Raw genomic sequence first — 15,557 nt, 5'->3', positions numbered from 1 at the left:
CCCATAAATAAAAACAACTTCAAATCTTATTTTCAGTGCCAAATTCAGTCCGGTCTTTATTTGACTTGGTAGACGGGTTAAGACAGTGAATGAACTCAACTCGGGACCCAATTGTCAGCTTGACCCGCAACAAAATAGAGCTGACATCAGCTAGGACCTGTAGTTTTGTGCGGGTGAAAAATCAAATTTCACAAAATTCTAAACCAACTAGCCAAGTTGTTATTTTAGTTAGTTACCTTATATATATTAGATGATAAAACTAATCATTTAAAGAAGAAGAAGAAGAAGAAGAAGAAGGGAAAAAAAAAAAAAACCTCTTTTACCGAAGTTAAGTTTTAGTGCTCGTTTCAAAAATCTTCTTGGTTTACACACACACATATGGCAAAATAATGTAAAAAAGAAAAATGTAGTATTATTTTACTCAAAACTAATATCACTTGGAACATTTTCTAAAATTCATCATTAATATTTATTTACGTTATATATTTTATATTTATAATAAATAATTAATAAACTATATAGATAATAGCCGTCAGATTGAATAGTATTCGGCTAATCTGATCCATCAAAGTTGTCAGTAGTTTTTTTTTTAAAATTGACGATGATTGTGTGAGTGTGTGACAATAAAATTTTCAATTGCTCATAATTTGTTTAAATTTATATTTTGTCAATGATTTCTTTCTTTTTTTACCTAAATATTAATATTACTCGGTAGATTTTCTGAAATCTCCATCATTAGTATTTATATACATTATATACTTCTCATTTATAATAAACAAATAAATTCTTTCAAAAAAAATAATAATAAATTAAAAGTGATTGAACAATATCATGATATGTGATAGATAAAAAAAAATAAAAAAAAATTTATAAACAGTATTCTGCCCCAGACCCAACTAAGTAGACTTGCTCCTATAGGGACTCTGCCTCAGAGACTCAACGAGTAGACTTGAACCTATCGACTTTGGTCCATGGACGTGAAACCAAAATTAATTGCCAAAAAAGGTGTCACTGGAGAAGAGAAGTCCGCCTCCTGGTTCAGTGAACCCCTCCCATGGGCTAGTCCAAGCTTGACATCCGTTGTTTCCCTTCACACCTCCCACGCAACCCCCTTCCTCTTTGTGACTTGGCAACAACCCAAAGCACCGCAACGGCGCGCTAATTAGGAGGACCAAAAGCGACGCTTTCCCCTGCCCCAGTCACAAACTCCACGTTTTAGACAGCCACAGGCCACGTGTACCCCGCTCCGTCCCTCTGCCTGTCAGCTTAGAATTTAAGCTCCCGAGGCCTCACACTCCAATCAGATTCTCCCTCGTCCTTTGCATGCAATGAGAGCCACCGCAACGACACGTCCAACGGGGCCAAATACGACCGACCCGAGTATAGGGGCAATCACGTAAATTCCGGGTAAAAAAAAACAAAAACGGCCAAACCAATCGTGATAGGTGTATCCACGCATGTCGGCCTTACTCACACGCGTTGCCCTTCAGAACAATGAGAGGCATGCAGCCCTTGGACTGTAAACGGTAAAAAATAGTGGGCCCTCCTGTACAGTCATTACAGAGTTAAAATCCCACATGGAGTCCCACAAACACGTACCCACGCTACAAGTCCAAGTGTCATTCTCTCCTTCCTCTCTGCTTCATGGTGCCCTTCTCCAATTGGCCAGCCCCCTCCCTTAAAACAACAGTTTCATCCCTCTCACCAAAACACTTACCGACCTCCCCATCCCTCACAGCTCTGCCTTCTACATTTCTCTGTAAAGCCTTGCCATTGCAAAACTTGAGCTTGTGGTGGTGGGCTAAGTGAGTGACTCCAGGAGAAAGTCGAAAACTTCGCAACCATGATCAAGACTCTGAATCCTTACAACTCCACCAACACAGCAAAAACGGCTGAGATTATGTCCAGGTACAGGCCCATAGCACCAAGGCCTGAGACTAGTGCAACCACCCCTACAGGTGAGAGCCCTGCCCTGTCTCAGAAGATCAGGGACTCCCCTTACCTTCGAAGCCTCTGGCCTCAATTGCAGGCAAGACCAACAAGAACCAGGAAGAGAGGTCGAGCTGCAATTTCGCCACCAACCCTCAGAAGGCAAAGACCAAACCATGGATTTGGGCTCTCTCCTCCTTGCCATGTAACATCCCCTGCCAAAAATTTAACCTTGGATGGTTTTCCTCATCCTCTTTCACAGCTTCCATTACCAAACCAGCTTGGATCAGCCAACACCAGCCTTGAAAACACTAGTCTGGTGACTCTGCCTCTTCTATCATACCCTTCTTCAGTTCCCATTGTCCCAAACCAAGCTGTGGTGACCAACCAAGCAGTGGTGCCAGCTGAACTCAATTTTACGAAACCTTCTGGAGGAGAAGAGCAGCTCATAGATTTGAACTCTGTAGCTGAAATTCCCGAGGAGAAAGACCTACTGAAGCAACTACAAGGAACCCCATCCCCTACTACTACTACTCCTACCACCCCCAGTGTCATAGCACCTCAGCCAATTCGACCTGTGGGCTCGAGCATAAGCGTTGGCTGCATCAGCACAGACCCAAGGTTATCCCCAGCTGTGCAAGCTCCTAAGAAGCCAGAGGATGTGGAGGAAGAGGTGGAGTCCGAGGCACTGCCAGCCATCATTTCAGATTCACACAACAAGGTGAGGATGGCAAATGCAGCTTACAAGGAGATGGTGGGTCAGCCAGAGTGTTCCTGGCTCGATTCAATGGTGGCCAGCTCGTGCAAAAGGATCAGTGGGGAGGTTACACTTCAGCTTTCTGATACAAGGGTGCCAACTCTATCAAATGGGTTTTCATGCTGGGTGAGGATAGAGTGGGGCAATGAGATGGACAAGCATGCTGTCAATGCTTTCTGTGATGTGATCAAACTGGCCTGCGAGTCCAAGGACTACCTCTTCACTTGGAGGTTCCACACCCACAGCAGAGAGGCTTCTCAGTCCAGTTCTAATGAAATTGCTACTTGTAACTAAATGTAGTGTAGGCTGTGTATCTTAGTAGAAGATGCACATTATATATCGTAGTCAAATATTAAGAGGAAATATATATAGTAATCAGGCTTTTGATGTAAAATCTAGAGGGGGTTTTGGATGTGTATTATTTCACTTCTTGGTAGAAACCTGTTCATTACATATTATTTTCAGATAAGCATAGCCAATAACACAACTAAGAAACAATTCAGTCTAGGAAAACTAGATTGGAGAAGAAATTAAGCTCAGGCACTCACAGGCCTCGGAGCTTTGGGATCTCTAAAGTGCACAATTCACTCCTCCTCGCTCTTTGGTAGCCCCTTCCACTTGAAGTTGTCTGCATAACTCTTGACCTACACATGGTCAGAAGATTTGAAGTTAATACAGAAGCAGCTTGTAAAACAAATCACAAATCATAAATCGCCAACATAAGGTTAAGAGGAAATCCACATTTTCATCTTCAAATGTACAAGTTGTGAACAAGAAAAATTTCGTACCCTTAGAAGTGGTGTGTGACGCTTCCTGACCTGCACATCGGTTAAAATCGAATCCTTAGCAATGTATTCCACAATAACTATTCAAACCCCAACAAAGATTTTAGATTGATGTAAAAGTCTGTTACACATCATCTCACAACAAAACTGGAACGAACTTTCTTAGGATACAAAATTCGGGTTAATTCTATAGCCACAAAAAAAGATTAATACTCGAGTAGGCACGCACCGTATAATCCCAACCATGTTTCTCAGCAAATTCCCTTGCAGCTTCTTCACTTTCGAAAGTCAGTCCTGCCTCACCCACATTGGCATAGGGATCACCTGTGGATGTCCAACCCATCAATGGATTTTCCCACCTATCAAAATGTCAAAAAGAAACAGTACTAATTAGCATGCTTTTTTAACAGTAACGAAAATGCAGCTTATGAAATTTCAAGACTCCTATTACGAAAGGTACTCGAACACTAACAGAGCAGAACTAATTGTATTGTAGCAAATGACTAATTGAGGATAGAACAATTTGAGGCTAGTGTCCATGACCTACATACACAATTGATGAAGTAAAATCTACGGAAGAACCTGATCCATCATCGAAATTTTCCTGCAAAAGATGTGTAAGAATAAAAAGCACACGTACTTCTGCGTAGAAAGGAAATTAATTTTCCATTTCCCAACTTTCCCAGAACCTTGCTGTGATGCAGTTCGAGCAGGAGAATAAATTACGACCTGGGCATGCCCAAATTCAAATACTTAATATTAAATTACTCTACAAACGAAAAAGAAAAAATATATACATTCTTCACCTACAACAACCTATTCATATCCCTCAAGAAAATAAATAAGCGATCGAAGAATCAAAAGAGCGTACCCTTCTTTTGAGATGCTGTTCGGGGATTCCAGATATGATTCCGACGTCGGGGATCCTGGTCTCCACCAGGGCCTGAGATTCCGACGAGAACCATCTGGTCCGGGAGAGAATAGGTGATCGGGCTTTGGTGAATCCGTGTCGTAGAGAGCTTGCCATTTTTGCTCAGGGCAGGGCAGGGTTTCTCAGGCAACCACAACAATTTTTGTGAAACGACTCCTTAATCCTAATCGTGCTTCATATTTCAAAATAAAAAATAAAAAATTCGTGCTTCACTACGACACTCGTTTACGCACCAGAAGGTTCGGAGAGTTGGTCCTTTACTCCTTTTGCGCCATAATGGTGACACGTACTCCTTGATAAAAAAAAAACATAGGAAAAATGTCTATTTACCTAAATTTAAGCAACACTAACTCCATTTACCCAAACATCTTATGAGATTGCACACTTACCCAATAATTTACATATCTTTTGCCCTAATACCCAATTAAGTATTTTTTTATTGTTTTCTATTTATTTTTAGGACAATTTTGCCCTCTCTCTCTTTGTCACTTAGAGAGAGAGAGTCATTGGAGACTTCGCCGGACTCCGGTGACAGGCCGCAGGAGTCCAGTGACCGGATTCCGGCAACCGATCACCGGAATCAGGCATCCGATTTTATTAAACCCCAATAATCTTATTATTGCCCCCTAATAATCTTATTATTACCCCCCAATAATCTTTTTATTGCCCCCAGTAATATTATTAGTGCCCCCAATAATCTTATTATTAACCCCAAATAATCTTTTTACTGCCCCCAATAATCTTATTAATTGCAAAGAATGTCTAATATTGACAACACCTATATTCTTTTTTTCTCACTTGATAATGTATTGACAAAATCACTAAGTCACCACCATTACCGTACACCCTTGATTCGATAACTAGCTTCTAAAATCCAGTCTCATTCAACTTCCATATATAATCCAAATTTGATTATATTCTAGTGTAAACAACTCCGAAACACGAGGCACACCAACTTCAAATACTTACAAGCTCATACATCAATCTCCAAGTAAGCCCATACTGATTCAAATTTGGAAAACACATAAATCACAGTAGAATCCAACCCACAGGTAAGCTCTCCCTTCTTTCCCTTAGCTGAGCAAGTATGACCAAAATGTCCTCGGTCCACCTCCTTCCCCAATTCAAATCAAAGTCCAGAACTCCAGATCCACAGACGCGAAAACACAAATAACCAAAACCAAATAAATCAACACCGATTCAAATCAAACAGAACAGAGGAAATTTAAAAGATCGATCTGTGAAGGCGACGACGACGAAGTCGTGCTTGCTGACAGTGTCGGAGAATTTGGATCGCAGTGAAGCACAGAGTAATGAACAAGGAGAAGACGACGAAGTCGTGCTTGCTGACGGTGTCAGAGAATTTGGATCGCGGTGAAGCGCAGAGCGATGAACAAGGAGAAGCAGAGCAAAACCCTAGAGGACACCATTGCCGGAGCTCGATGGTGGTTATCGACGGTTGTGGTTTCGATCGAGGAGCAAACCGAGAGTTGAATCGGAGAGAGAAGCCTTTTCTCTCTTCTTCTTCTTCTTCGCCGGCGAAGTCGTCCGCCTCCGACGATTCGCTGGTCATTCTGGTCTCTTTGAAGTGGGGAGACGGAGGAGGAGGAGAGAGAGAGGAAGAGAGATAGAGAGAGAGATCGATGAGAGAGTTTGTAGTTAATTAATTAGACTGCGGGTAAAACTGTTATTTGATATTTAAGTTGGGTAAATGGGAATAAAATGTTTTTGGTGGAGTAAGTGGGAGTACATTGGCCTAAATTTGGGCATTGGGTCAAAATCCCAAAAACATAAATGACGCCAGTTCTGTTGGTCCCGTATTCGTTAAATTTTCCGTAGTTTCTAATTCAAAAGTATTTATATACGATTCTCTACTTTTTTTCCGTATTCTACACATATTATTAAATAAAAAATAATATAGTAATATTTTATAATAATTAATTAATAATATTTTGTTGAACATTTCTATGAATTATTAAATGAAATTGTCCGAATAATACATATACAATTTTTTTATATTATACTAGTAAGGCTCACCCACTATGTGTGTGGAGATAAGTTAAAGATAATGGAAAAACTTCTCGTACAACTACCACATTTTCTGTTTTTTATTTATTTATTTTTTTTATTTTATAATTTATCATATTATCCCTATTGATTAATTATATTTCATGGTTTTTTAATACATAAATGTTAAATTGGTAACAAATTTCAGTTTTGGAGAGCAAGCTCTCTTCTCTTAATAATAGTATAGATACATCTCGTATTTTATTAACTATTGTATTGATCTTCTCTTAAGAGTTCGTCTGCCTAAATCCGAGTTTCAGACACCCTCGGTTGCTTTCGATCTATTGGTGAGCGAATCGCCTCTCATAGGTGGTCATATCATCGGTTACAGTTACAGTTACTTTTCTATTTACACTACTTCAGTGACATATGCAGTGCAGCGATGCCTTACGGCATCAAGTCACATGGTTACCTTTTATTCTCGATGCGATTGTGCATCTAATTATGCTCTATTGTTTTTTCTTCATTACAAATGCGTTTGTGCATCCCGTTATGTTTTATTGCTTTCTTTTGATGTTTTATGCATCACTCCATGTACTCCTCAATTTCACTTAATATAGTTTGTCGTCCTTCTTTCAAAAAAAAAAAAAAAAAAAAAGTACCAGTAGGGGGAGTCGAAGTCATCAATTTGGTTTTCTAACACTAACCGCTAAGTCGCTAACTCATGTATGATAGCATCTTTAAATTTATTAAATCAAGTCAGTCAAATATTTTAGAATTGACATGGTCTAAATCATCTAACTAACGTCTTAATTCAATACGATAGAATTTTACTATAAATAAAGTACTTAGCCATTGAACATGTAAAAGTAATTATAATTAATTTTAAGTATAGTGGTTCAGTACAGATTTATCTCGTTTATCATATGTATTGAGCAAGAACTGATGACAAAAACATTGTGTTTGGCTCCAGTTTTTGCTGCAGCTGGTCAACAGTCTCTTTTCTGCGCGGGCGTGCCAGCACCGTTCGGGTGCGGTCGTCGGGGGTGTCCCTTAACCTGACTTCTTTTGAGCGACTGTAGACGAGGAGAGCACCAACCTCGTCGTGGGGGTCTTCTGTGCCTCGTGCTGGAGGACTTTGTCTTGTGTCACTAAGTCGATACTCAACGTTGTAGGTTGAGCAGAGCGAAATCACCGGGAAGTAGAGAGAACTTGCCAAAGCGTGACTTTAGCTTAGCTGGTTTGCGAGGGTGTTACCCTTGCTTGGCTGCATCCGTAACCGTTGTGGTCGCTGTACTACAGTCGGCTCCGGAGGAGACTAGGACCGAAGCACGTTGACAGAGGGTTCGGTGGCACTGACAGTCAGCTCCTGAGAAGACTAGGACTGAAGTGTGATCACCGGTAAGAGAAAGAGAGGGGTTGCTCTAGAGAGGCTTGGATGATCATAGAGATTCTTTGATGAATTGTGTTGTCTATTGTTACTTGTTGTAGCCTCTATATATAGGCTACCAAGCCATAGTAGTTGGCATTAAACAAATCATGATGGGTTAGGTTTGAGCACTTAAACACTAATGAAATTGTTAGGTTTAAGCACTTAAACACTAATGGAATTTGTTAGGTTTGAGTCACTTTCTGCTCATTTATTCCTTCAGTTATATCTCCACCAAGAAATCAGAATGGGCCTTCCACTTCTTCATATAAAATAATCCATAATGAGTGTAGATCATTGTGGTACAATTTCAGAGCTTAATTCCATGTGGTTGGGCTGGAAACGCTGCTGGACTCCTTACAGGTCCAGTTTCCAGTTTTGCTTCTGCAGAAAATTGGACTGATTGTTTGAAGGCTTTACACTCAGAACTAGCTCTGGCACTCTTCATAAGAAATGATCCTTGGGATGTCTAGAATTAATCTGGAGAGTTTTAGCTCATTTGGATTTCGTTTGGTTAGTCTGCCACCCCTCCTTCCTTGTTTAGCTCGGTTTCTCCTAGCCGAAGTAGGAAAATGTGCTAAAGTTGACTTTTCATTTTCATGCTTCCATCATTTCCTTTTCTTGCAGTTCGCATAATCTTTCATAATTCTGCAAGTAGGCTTTATTTAGCCTCTAAATAATATATTTCAAACTAGTCAACAATATATAGTTTGAGCCACTGACATTGACTCAATTTCTCCAAAACACGCCTTGTCAGGCCAAAATGCTCATTTTGGATCCAAACACATTGTTCAGTTTAGTTTTTAGCACTAACCGGTTTAATCTGATTTTAGTTACTTTTGGTGGTTTCCTGCAATTATAGTTAGGTTTTCAGTTTTCAAAACACACCCCTGAACCAAATAATAGAGTTTCTTTTTTATAATAGAGAAATATATTATCAGATAAAAAAAAAAATTGTTAGTACAACGACGTGAAATCAAATTAATCTTTTCAAAGTAGAACTAAAGCCCAAATGGCATATGCTCTAGACCAAGCCTGAGTTGGGCATTGACTAACAAGAACGATGTACTGGGCTTTTTATTGTTCACTTCAGTACCTACTTCTGCAAGTCATTTTCATCGTCGGACTGATTCATGCGGTTGAAGATGAAACCGGCTGCACATTTCACTACCTTCCAAACTGTCTATTTGTTCCCTTTCATCGCACACTCGCCATTTGTTCTTAGTTTACATCGAGCTCCTCTCTCCCCCATTTTACTTCATTGTCATTTTGTGCCCCCAACACTTCATGCCTGTCACTAACTTTGTATCATATATAGCTAATCAATTGAACAGAGACCACCCTAAAGTTTAACCAGATTCAATGGCGACCAATGAAGAAGATTCAAGGCTCTCTGACATTCAGCTAGCCTGCACAGACTTGAGAACCCTACTCAAAGCCTCTGCCTTGATGGAACAGAATCTGAAAAAGATGGACTACAAGTTTAACCTCATTGACGAAACACTAGCCTCAGCCTCAAGAAGAGTAGCTCCATTACAGTCCATGTCCATGGCCTCCAGGGCCCTGGAAACCAGAATCAACCGAGCTGTCACGCCGGCCCTTGCGCTCCTCGACAACTTCAAGCGATCAGAGTCTATACAGGACAAGCTTCTCGACTTGTCATCGAAGTTGTCAAACGAGAAGAACATGAACAAGAGGCTCAAGACGCTCATCAAGTACGTGGACTGTGTGGATCAGCTCAAGGCGGCGATAAGCTCCATATGCGAGGAGGGCGAGCCGGTGATCCAGAGGCTTCAGGAGGTGGTGGAGTTTCTGAGCCGGACGAAGGCGACTGATCAGTACAGGATCCATCGGTTGAGGGAGACTCTGATCACTTTGAAGGCCTTGTATGAGACAGAGGTGGATGCTATGAGATTTGAAGGGCTGCTTGATGAGGCTTTGCTGAATTTGCAGGATGAGTATGAGAATATATTGCAGCAAATAAAGCATCAAAATATAGTGGATCAATCACAGGCTGTAGATAAGGATAATGAAGGTGATGATCAGATGGTGATCACGGGTTCTAATTTGGGCACTGAGTTGGAAATTGAACTTCTAAGGCGGATCTCACAAACCCTAGCTGCCGAAGATTGTTTGGATATATGCATCGATATTTATGTTAAGGTAACATTTGCTAATTTTCTTTAGCACAATTATTGATCACCTTGCTTACCATTTCTTACTAAATACTAATTAAGAGCTTCTCTTATAAAAGTTTAAGTCACCTCTTCCCATTAACCAAGGAGAGAAAATATTCTTACGAGTAACATGTGTAAGACGAAGTGGTGTTAGCTCAGTGGTTAGAACACCCATTACCTATGTACGAAGTCATGAGTTCGAGTTACCATGGGGCATGAGTGAAATCCTTTGATCATCTTTTAAAAAAAGAAAAAAAAATGTGTATGTAACAAGTCTCACAATAAGTGATTATGTGACTTGCGTGACTAGATATTGTGAGAGGGATGTCGTATACTCACGTTATTTATCGACATAGAGAGCTCTTTTTAAATAGATGCATTGAATATGGTCTAATGAAGCTTATTAGATAATCGATGAGTGTAAGATTATTTCATTATAAATTGCTAAGCTAGCTATTCATGGCTCAAAATCCTCAAATAGTTGCATTCCCTCAATTAACCGTTGAATGGTTATGGTTGTTGATCAACAGGTGAGATACAGAAGAGTGGCAAAAGCACTAATGCGGCTAAACCCAGAGTACTTAAGAACACACAGTCCGGAAGAAATAGACGAAATGGCTTGGGAGAATTTAGAGACGGCCATAACCCTTTGGATCCAACACTTCGAACTCGCAGTGAAAGCAGTGCTGGTCTCAGAGAAGAATTTCTGCGAACAAGTACTGGGAGGCATAATGGACGGGCTGGTCTGGTCAGAATGCTTTGTAAAAATCGCAGACAAAATCATGGCGGTGTTCTTCAGATTCGGCGAAGGCGTAGCCCGGAGCAGCAAAGAGCCACAAAAACTGTTCAAGTTGCTAGACATGTTCGAGTCATTGGAGAAACTCAAGCCTGCATTCTCTCAAGTCTTCGAAGGTGAAGCAGGGACTGACATTTGCGTTCGATTCAGAGAACTCGAGAAGCTTCTGATTCACGCTTCGAGTAAAGTTTTCTGGGAGTTTGGGCTTCAAATTGAAGGAAACTCAGATGGGGTACCTCCCCCGCAAGATGGGTCAGTCCCCAAAATTGTAAGGTACGCTGTGAATTACATGAAGTACTTAGCAACAGAGGCTTACTCTGTTCCCATGGCCAGAGTCCTCAGAACAGAGCAGATTTGGAAAGCTGGGATTCTGTCCAGACCCGAATCCGACGAGAATCTTCTCAGAGATGCCGTTTCCCACATCATGGAAGCTCTGCAGAGGAATGTAGAAGCGAAACAGTCGGGTTATCGGGTCGATAAGTTGGCTCTGCCCCATGTTTTTGCAATGAACACGTACTGGTATATTTACATGAGGACCAAAAACACAGAGCTAGGGAAGCTCGTGGGAGACCAATACATGAAGAAAAATTACAAAGTAATAGCAGAGGAATCGGCTTACATGTATCAGAAGATAGTGTGGGTTCCTCTGGTTAGGGTTTTGGAGAAAGATGATGATTTGGAGCTGGAGAGCAAGGAAGCAATGGTGGGAATGGTTAGAGCGAAAATGGAGGCGTTTATGAAGGGCTTGGATGATGTATCAAAGAGGCACAAAGGGTACTATAGTATTCCTGACGAAGATTTGAGGGAGCAGATTAGATTGGCGACGGTGAAGCTTGTGGTTCCAGCCTACAGTAAGTTCTTGGACTCGTTCTCGGTTTCATTGCCGGGGAAGTCGTCGTATTTGAGCCCTGAGTCAGTTCAGCAGTTGCTGTGTCAGATATTTGAGGGTGGGGAGGTGAAGCTTAAGAGGCGTGGGTCTAGGGATCGGACGGCGGGAGGGAGCTCGGCGGTGGACGGTGCGGTTAAGGGCTTTCGACGCACTAGGTCAAATACCAGTGAAAAGTGAGAGTGATCATAATTCTAGGTCTAATTCAAGAGTTGTGAAACGTACTTGTGTTGGTTCAACACTTCAACTACGTACATGTCAATGGAAAAACGAAGGAGGCTCGTATCAAATATTATTTTCTCAAAATCTCTCTTCAGATTTCTTCTGTTACATTAGCTGCTAGAATTTCGACTTGCAATTCTATTTCATTTGTTGTATATATCAAACCTTCATCTACTCGCGGATGATCGACCTTTCGTGTTGAGTATTGCACGCTTGCGTCATTAATGTCATTTAGGTTTCCCCATCCTGTTTTTAGGGTTTTACCTCAAACTTCATAAACTACCACGCATGCACCCTATTTAAATAAATTGTGAAGAATTAATATATTCTTTATATTATGTAAAATTGACGTGTTAAATATAAGAATATCATTCACAACTTAAAATGAAATAAATTTTTTAAAACTTTTTAAATTTCGAAAACAAAAATCATTCCTACCTGGCCTTGGTGGCCAGCCAACGGTTAGGTCTTGTGCCTGTAAGCGTTCCTGCCCCGTGGCGATGCAGTAGATTAGTCCAGTTATGCTGGGATAGATGTGTGTTACCTAATCTAACAAAGGCTAACCCCCCAAGCAAAAAAAAAACAAAAAAACAATCATTCCGACCTTAAGCAAGCCACAGCCTTCCACGCCTCCACCATAGCTAGTTTAGAACTTTAGATGGAAAAATATGTGTCAAATATAATAACCATATATATTGTTTGGCCGGTAAGATTACCATATACATAATTTTCTGCCGTAGAATTTACCTTACGTTACGGCCAAGAAGAATGAGTTACCATAAGTCGCATGCTTGCTCAATTACACTTCTACCCCAACTGAATATCTACATTTACAGGTATCCAGCTCCTACGCTCAGCGCATCGAAGAATCATTCGTTCTTCTCCACGAATCTACCAACCTCAATCCAACACTTCAACTGTTCCTTACACAACTCTTCCGCCTCTCAAATCTCCCACCAGTTTTTAGTTCCCCAAATTCGCCCTGAAAATCAACCCAAATTTGCAATCATGGAAGACCCAAAACTCAACATTGAGGAATTGAACGGCTCAATGTCCTTCTCCGATTTCCCCGAGGACGTCCAGCTCTGCATCCTCTCCTTCCTGACCCCACCGGAGATCTCCAGCTTCGCCTGCACCTCGAAACGGTTCGTTTCGCTCTGCAAGAACGACGCCAAGCTCTGGTTCTCTATGTGCGACCGCCGCTGGGGCGCCAAGACCCAGATCAAGAAATGGGGTAGCGGCAAAATCACGTACCGGAGCCTCTACCAGACCCTGAGCCGGTGGGAGAATCTGATCGGATTCTGGCGCCAAGGCGGTCAGGCCACTTCTCCGCCGTTGATTTTCTTCGAGTGGGGCCCTTCGTTCCTGACCGGGTCACGTGTCTCTCCCGCCAAGGACGGCAGCTACGGCGTGGTCAAGGCGCCGTTCTTGTGGATGAGCCTCTCGCCGGAGGGCCAGGTTGTTAACTTTCTCGACCCGGAAGGGCGGGCGGAGATTTCGGCGGCGGAGTTAAACTCCGGCCGGCCGAATTTCTCCGATAAGGATTTGGTGCCGGTGAATTTGAGCTTGATGGGGAAGACTCATTTTGTGGTGGAGGAAGATATGAGCTTTGCCGCTAACAGAAATGGAGGTCGGCCAAGTTCGAGTGCAGTGAGTATTATTGAAGGTGGGATTGGTGAGGATTTGATTGGATACGAGAGTGGGTCCCCCGGGACGTCGCCGAACTCGCCGGACCGGATGATGTCGGAGATTTATCAGTACTTTGCGAACCGGACGAGCCCCGGTTCCGGTGGAGATAGAGCGTCAAGGAGGCAGAGGAGGAGAGAGAAGGAGAAGCAGTTGAGGAGGAAGTTGGAGTCTCAGCATTTTGTTAAGATTGTTGATTGCTCGCCGACGCCGGCTCGGCCTTTGCAGGGCCTCTGGAAGGTTCCTTTTTCTCTCTTAGACTTGAATGTTTTGAGCTGAAATTGGAATATGAGTGTAATGTATATCAGTTCCTGCTTTAAGATTGTTATTCTGCTTAGTTAGAGAGAGAAGAAGTTAACTTTTTGCTCCTCATTTTGCCTATTGTGAAATGGTTGCCTAGAGAAACTCTGTCATTCAACGTCGCTGTGGTGGTTTTTCTCTAGTCTGTAATATAATAGCATTGGATCTATTCCCATCGTCATTAGCGCTGTTTCAATCCCTATGACAATTGTGACCGGGAGTCTGTCTATATGAATCGTTGTTGTTTCTTATTTTTTTTATTTTTTTTAGTGCTTGGAGTTTTACATTCGATGCTTAGACTTCATAGATTTGTTTTAGTACAATTCCGAAATTTTTTAAAGCCTCTGTGCTGGGAAAGTTTGGTCTAAGGAACATAATCAGCCAGCTCAAGAGTTAAACTAGTTGATTTTGCTAGTTTCCCTCCTGCTTTTCGTGGTGTGAAATTATTAGCTGGTGAAATTAAAAGTGTTTTGAAGGTGTGGCTCAATTGAATTTTTTTTTTTTTTTGTTATCATGGAAGTCTGTCTACAGGAAGCAGTTACTTTTTTAGTGCTGAAGTATTATAGTTGATGCTTTATCATTCTTTGATTTATTTTAGTAGAATTTCAAACTAATGGGCACGGTTGGATCAATCATTTTTAGGAACATAATCAGCCAGCTTTGAGATAGCAGCTCTAGGGTTAACTGATTGATTTTTTGCTGTATTCTCGCTTCCTTCTCTTGATTTCTTATTACCCGATGGTGGATTCAAAAGAGATATCAAGTGTGACTCAATTGAATCCCGGTCAATTTTTTCTGTTTGCAGGGAATTTATGATGATATGAACTTGGGATTTTACCTTGTTGCATATGATGACATTGGGGGCATTTCCTGCCAAAAGGTTTGTGACTCGTCTGGTCACATTTGCAGTTTCACTCGGGTTATCAGTAAGCTCCCAGTCTTTTGGACAACAGACCCTACTTTTTCCGAGTCTCCATTTCTCCCAGAGGAAGAAAGTTTATATAATAGTCGCATACATCTTCGACCAAATGCCGTAGCAGATCACATTCTCCAGCTCACAGGAATTGAAGTGGTCTCTCGCATTCTTTGCATTACCTTAAGTTATGATATGGCCATTCCATACATGGTAAGAACTACCACAAACCCAGTGCATGCACAGGGAAGGGTTTGGCAGTACGGGGATGGAACATTTGGATTTGGGTTTCTTCAAGACAGTTTTATCAGGGACTTGAAGCAAGTTGCCAAGAATGATTGTCTTCTTGATATTATGTAGCCTTTAGTTTTAAGTAGTGTTATTGATGTACACTACCTTGTGAAAATTGTTATTCTTTTTGTACAGACACCAACTTTAGCTGGGTGCAACTCTGCTCTGTGGCACTGTACAATATTTATGGACACAGTAATAAGAATGCTGGCATCACTTGATCAGTGATCTGTTCAATTACCTCTTGGCTCACTTGTGAGCCTTCTATTCTAAGTTAATTGCTTTTGAAAAGCGGCTAGCTTTTGATCCGGTTTGGTTCTTCAATTTTGGGTTCTTCCCATGAAAATCTGCATATCTCGCTGCTGCCCTTACAGGTCCAGCCTTGGGGAACGGGTGCAAAATGACCAAATTTATTGCTTTGTAAAACTGGCTAGGCTAGCTTTCACCA

The 15,557-nt window shown here is 41.5% G+C and overlaps 4 protein-coding genes across 4 annotated transcripts; 3 read left to right on the top strand and 1 right to left on the bottom strand.

Moving 5' to 3' along the window:
* Nucleotides 1-847: 847 nt before the first annotated feature.
* LOC133739333 (uncharacterized) lies at nucleotides 848-3,142 on the top strand. The gene has a single exon (XM_062167086.1). It carries the CDS (start codon nucleotides 1,844-1,846, stop codon nucleotides 2,978-2,980), a length of 1,137 nt encoding a protein of 378 aa, XP_062023070.1. The 5' UTR covers nucleotides 848-1,843; the 3' UTR covers nucleotides 2,981-3,142.
* On the bottom strand, nucleotides 3,068-4,596 carry LOC133739334 (NADH dehydrogenase [ubiquinone] iron-sulfur protein 4, mitochondrial-like). Its single transcript, XM_062167088.1, has 5 exons — nucleotides 4,343-4,596; nucleotides 4,112-4,200; nucleotides 3,701-3,830; nucleotides 3,475-3,504; nucleotides 3,068-3,330 (listed from the first exon to the last, which is right to left on the bottom strand). Exons 1-5 carry the CDS (start codon nucleotides 4,496-4,498, stop codon nucleotides 3,271-3,273), a joined length of 465 nt encoding a protein of 154 aa, XP_062023072.1. The 5' UTR covers nucleotides 4,499-4,596; the 3' UTR covers nucleotides 3,068-3,270.
* A 4,519-nt stretch (nucleotides 4,597-9,115) lies between these two features.
* Nucleotides 9,116-12,166, top strand: LOC133739870 (exocyst complex component EXO70I-like). Its single transcript, XM_062167690.1, has 2 exons — nucleotides 9,116-10,001; nucleotides 10,546-12,166. The coding sequence occupies exons 1-2, from the start codon at nucleotides 9,201-9,203 to the stop codon at nucleotides 11,875-11,877; spliced, it is 2,133 nt and encodes a 710-aa protein (XP_062023674.1). The 5' UTR covers nucleotides 9,116-9,200; the 3' UTR covers nucleotides 11,878-12,166.
* Nucleotides 12,167-12,740: 574 nt separating this feature from the next.
* Nucleotides 12,741-15,333, top strand: LOC133736347 (F-box protein At3g12350). Its single transcript, XM_062163804.1, has 2 exons — nucleotides 12,741-13,845; nucleotides 14,711-15,333. The coding sequence occupies exons 1-2, from the start codon at nucleotides 12,928-12,930 to the stop codon at nucleotides 15,176-15,178; spliced, it is 1,386 nt and encodes a 461-aa protein (XP_062019788.1). The 5' UTR covers nucleotides 12,741-12,927; the 3' UTR covers nucleotides 15,179-15,333.
* Nucleotides 15,334-15,557: the final 224 nt, after the last annotated feature.

This window comes from Rosa rugosa, chromosome 3, assembly GCF_958449725.1.
Source record: "Rosa rugosa chromosome 3, drRosRugo1.1, whole genome shotgun sequence".
NCBI lineage: Eukaryota > Viridiplantae > Streptophyta > Magnoliopsida > Rosales > Rosaceae > Rosa > Rosa rugosa.
Note: the sequence above shows the minus strand (reverse complement) of the source record. Positions and strands in the feature narration are given on the sequence as shown.

Bases quoted from the DNA above. Each gene is read 5' to 3' on its own strand.
- LOC133739333 (XM_062167086.1), top strand. From the start codon at position 1,844: ATGATCAAGACTCTGAATCCTTACAACTCCACCAACACAGCAAAAACG.
- LOC133739334 (XM_062167088.1), bottom strand. From the start codon at position 4,498: ATGGCAAGCTCTCTACGACACGGATTCACCAAAGCCCGATCACCTATT. The intron at 4,201-4,342 runs GTACGCTCTTTT...GGGCATGCCCAG, and splicing joins AACAGCATCTCAAAAGAAGG to GTCGTAATTTATTCTCCTGC. The intron at 3,331-3,474 runs GTACGAAATTTT...GACCATGTGTAG, and splicing joins GTCACACACCACTTCTAAGG to GTCAAGAGTTATGCAGACAA.
- LOC133739870 (XM_062167690.1), top strand. From the start codon at position 9,201: ATGGCGACCAATGAAGAAGATTCAAGGCTCTCTGACATTCAGCTAGCC. The intron at 10,002-10,545 runs GTAACATTTGCT...GTTGATCAACAG, and splicing joins GCATCGATATTTATGTTAAG to GTGAGATACAGAAGAGTGGC.
- LOC133736347 (XM_062163804.1), top strand. From the start codon at position 12,928: ATGGAAGACCCAAAACTCAACATTGAGGAATTGAACGGCTCAATGTCC. The intron at 13,846-14,710 runs GTTCCTTTTTCT...TTCTGTTTGCAG, and splicing joins CTTTGCAGGGCCTCTGGAAG to GGAATTTATGATGATATGAA.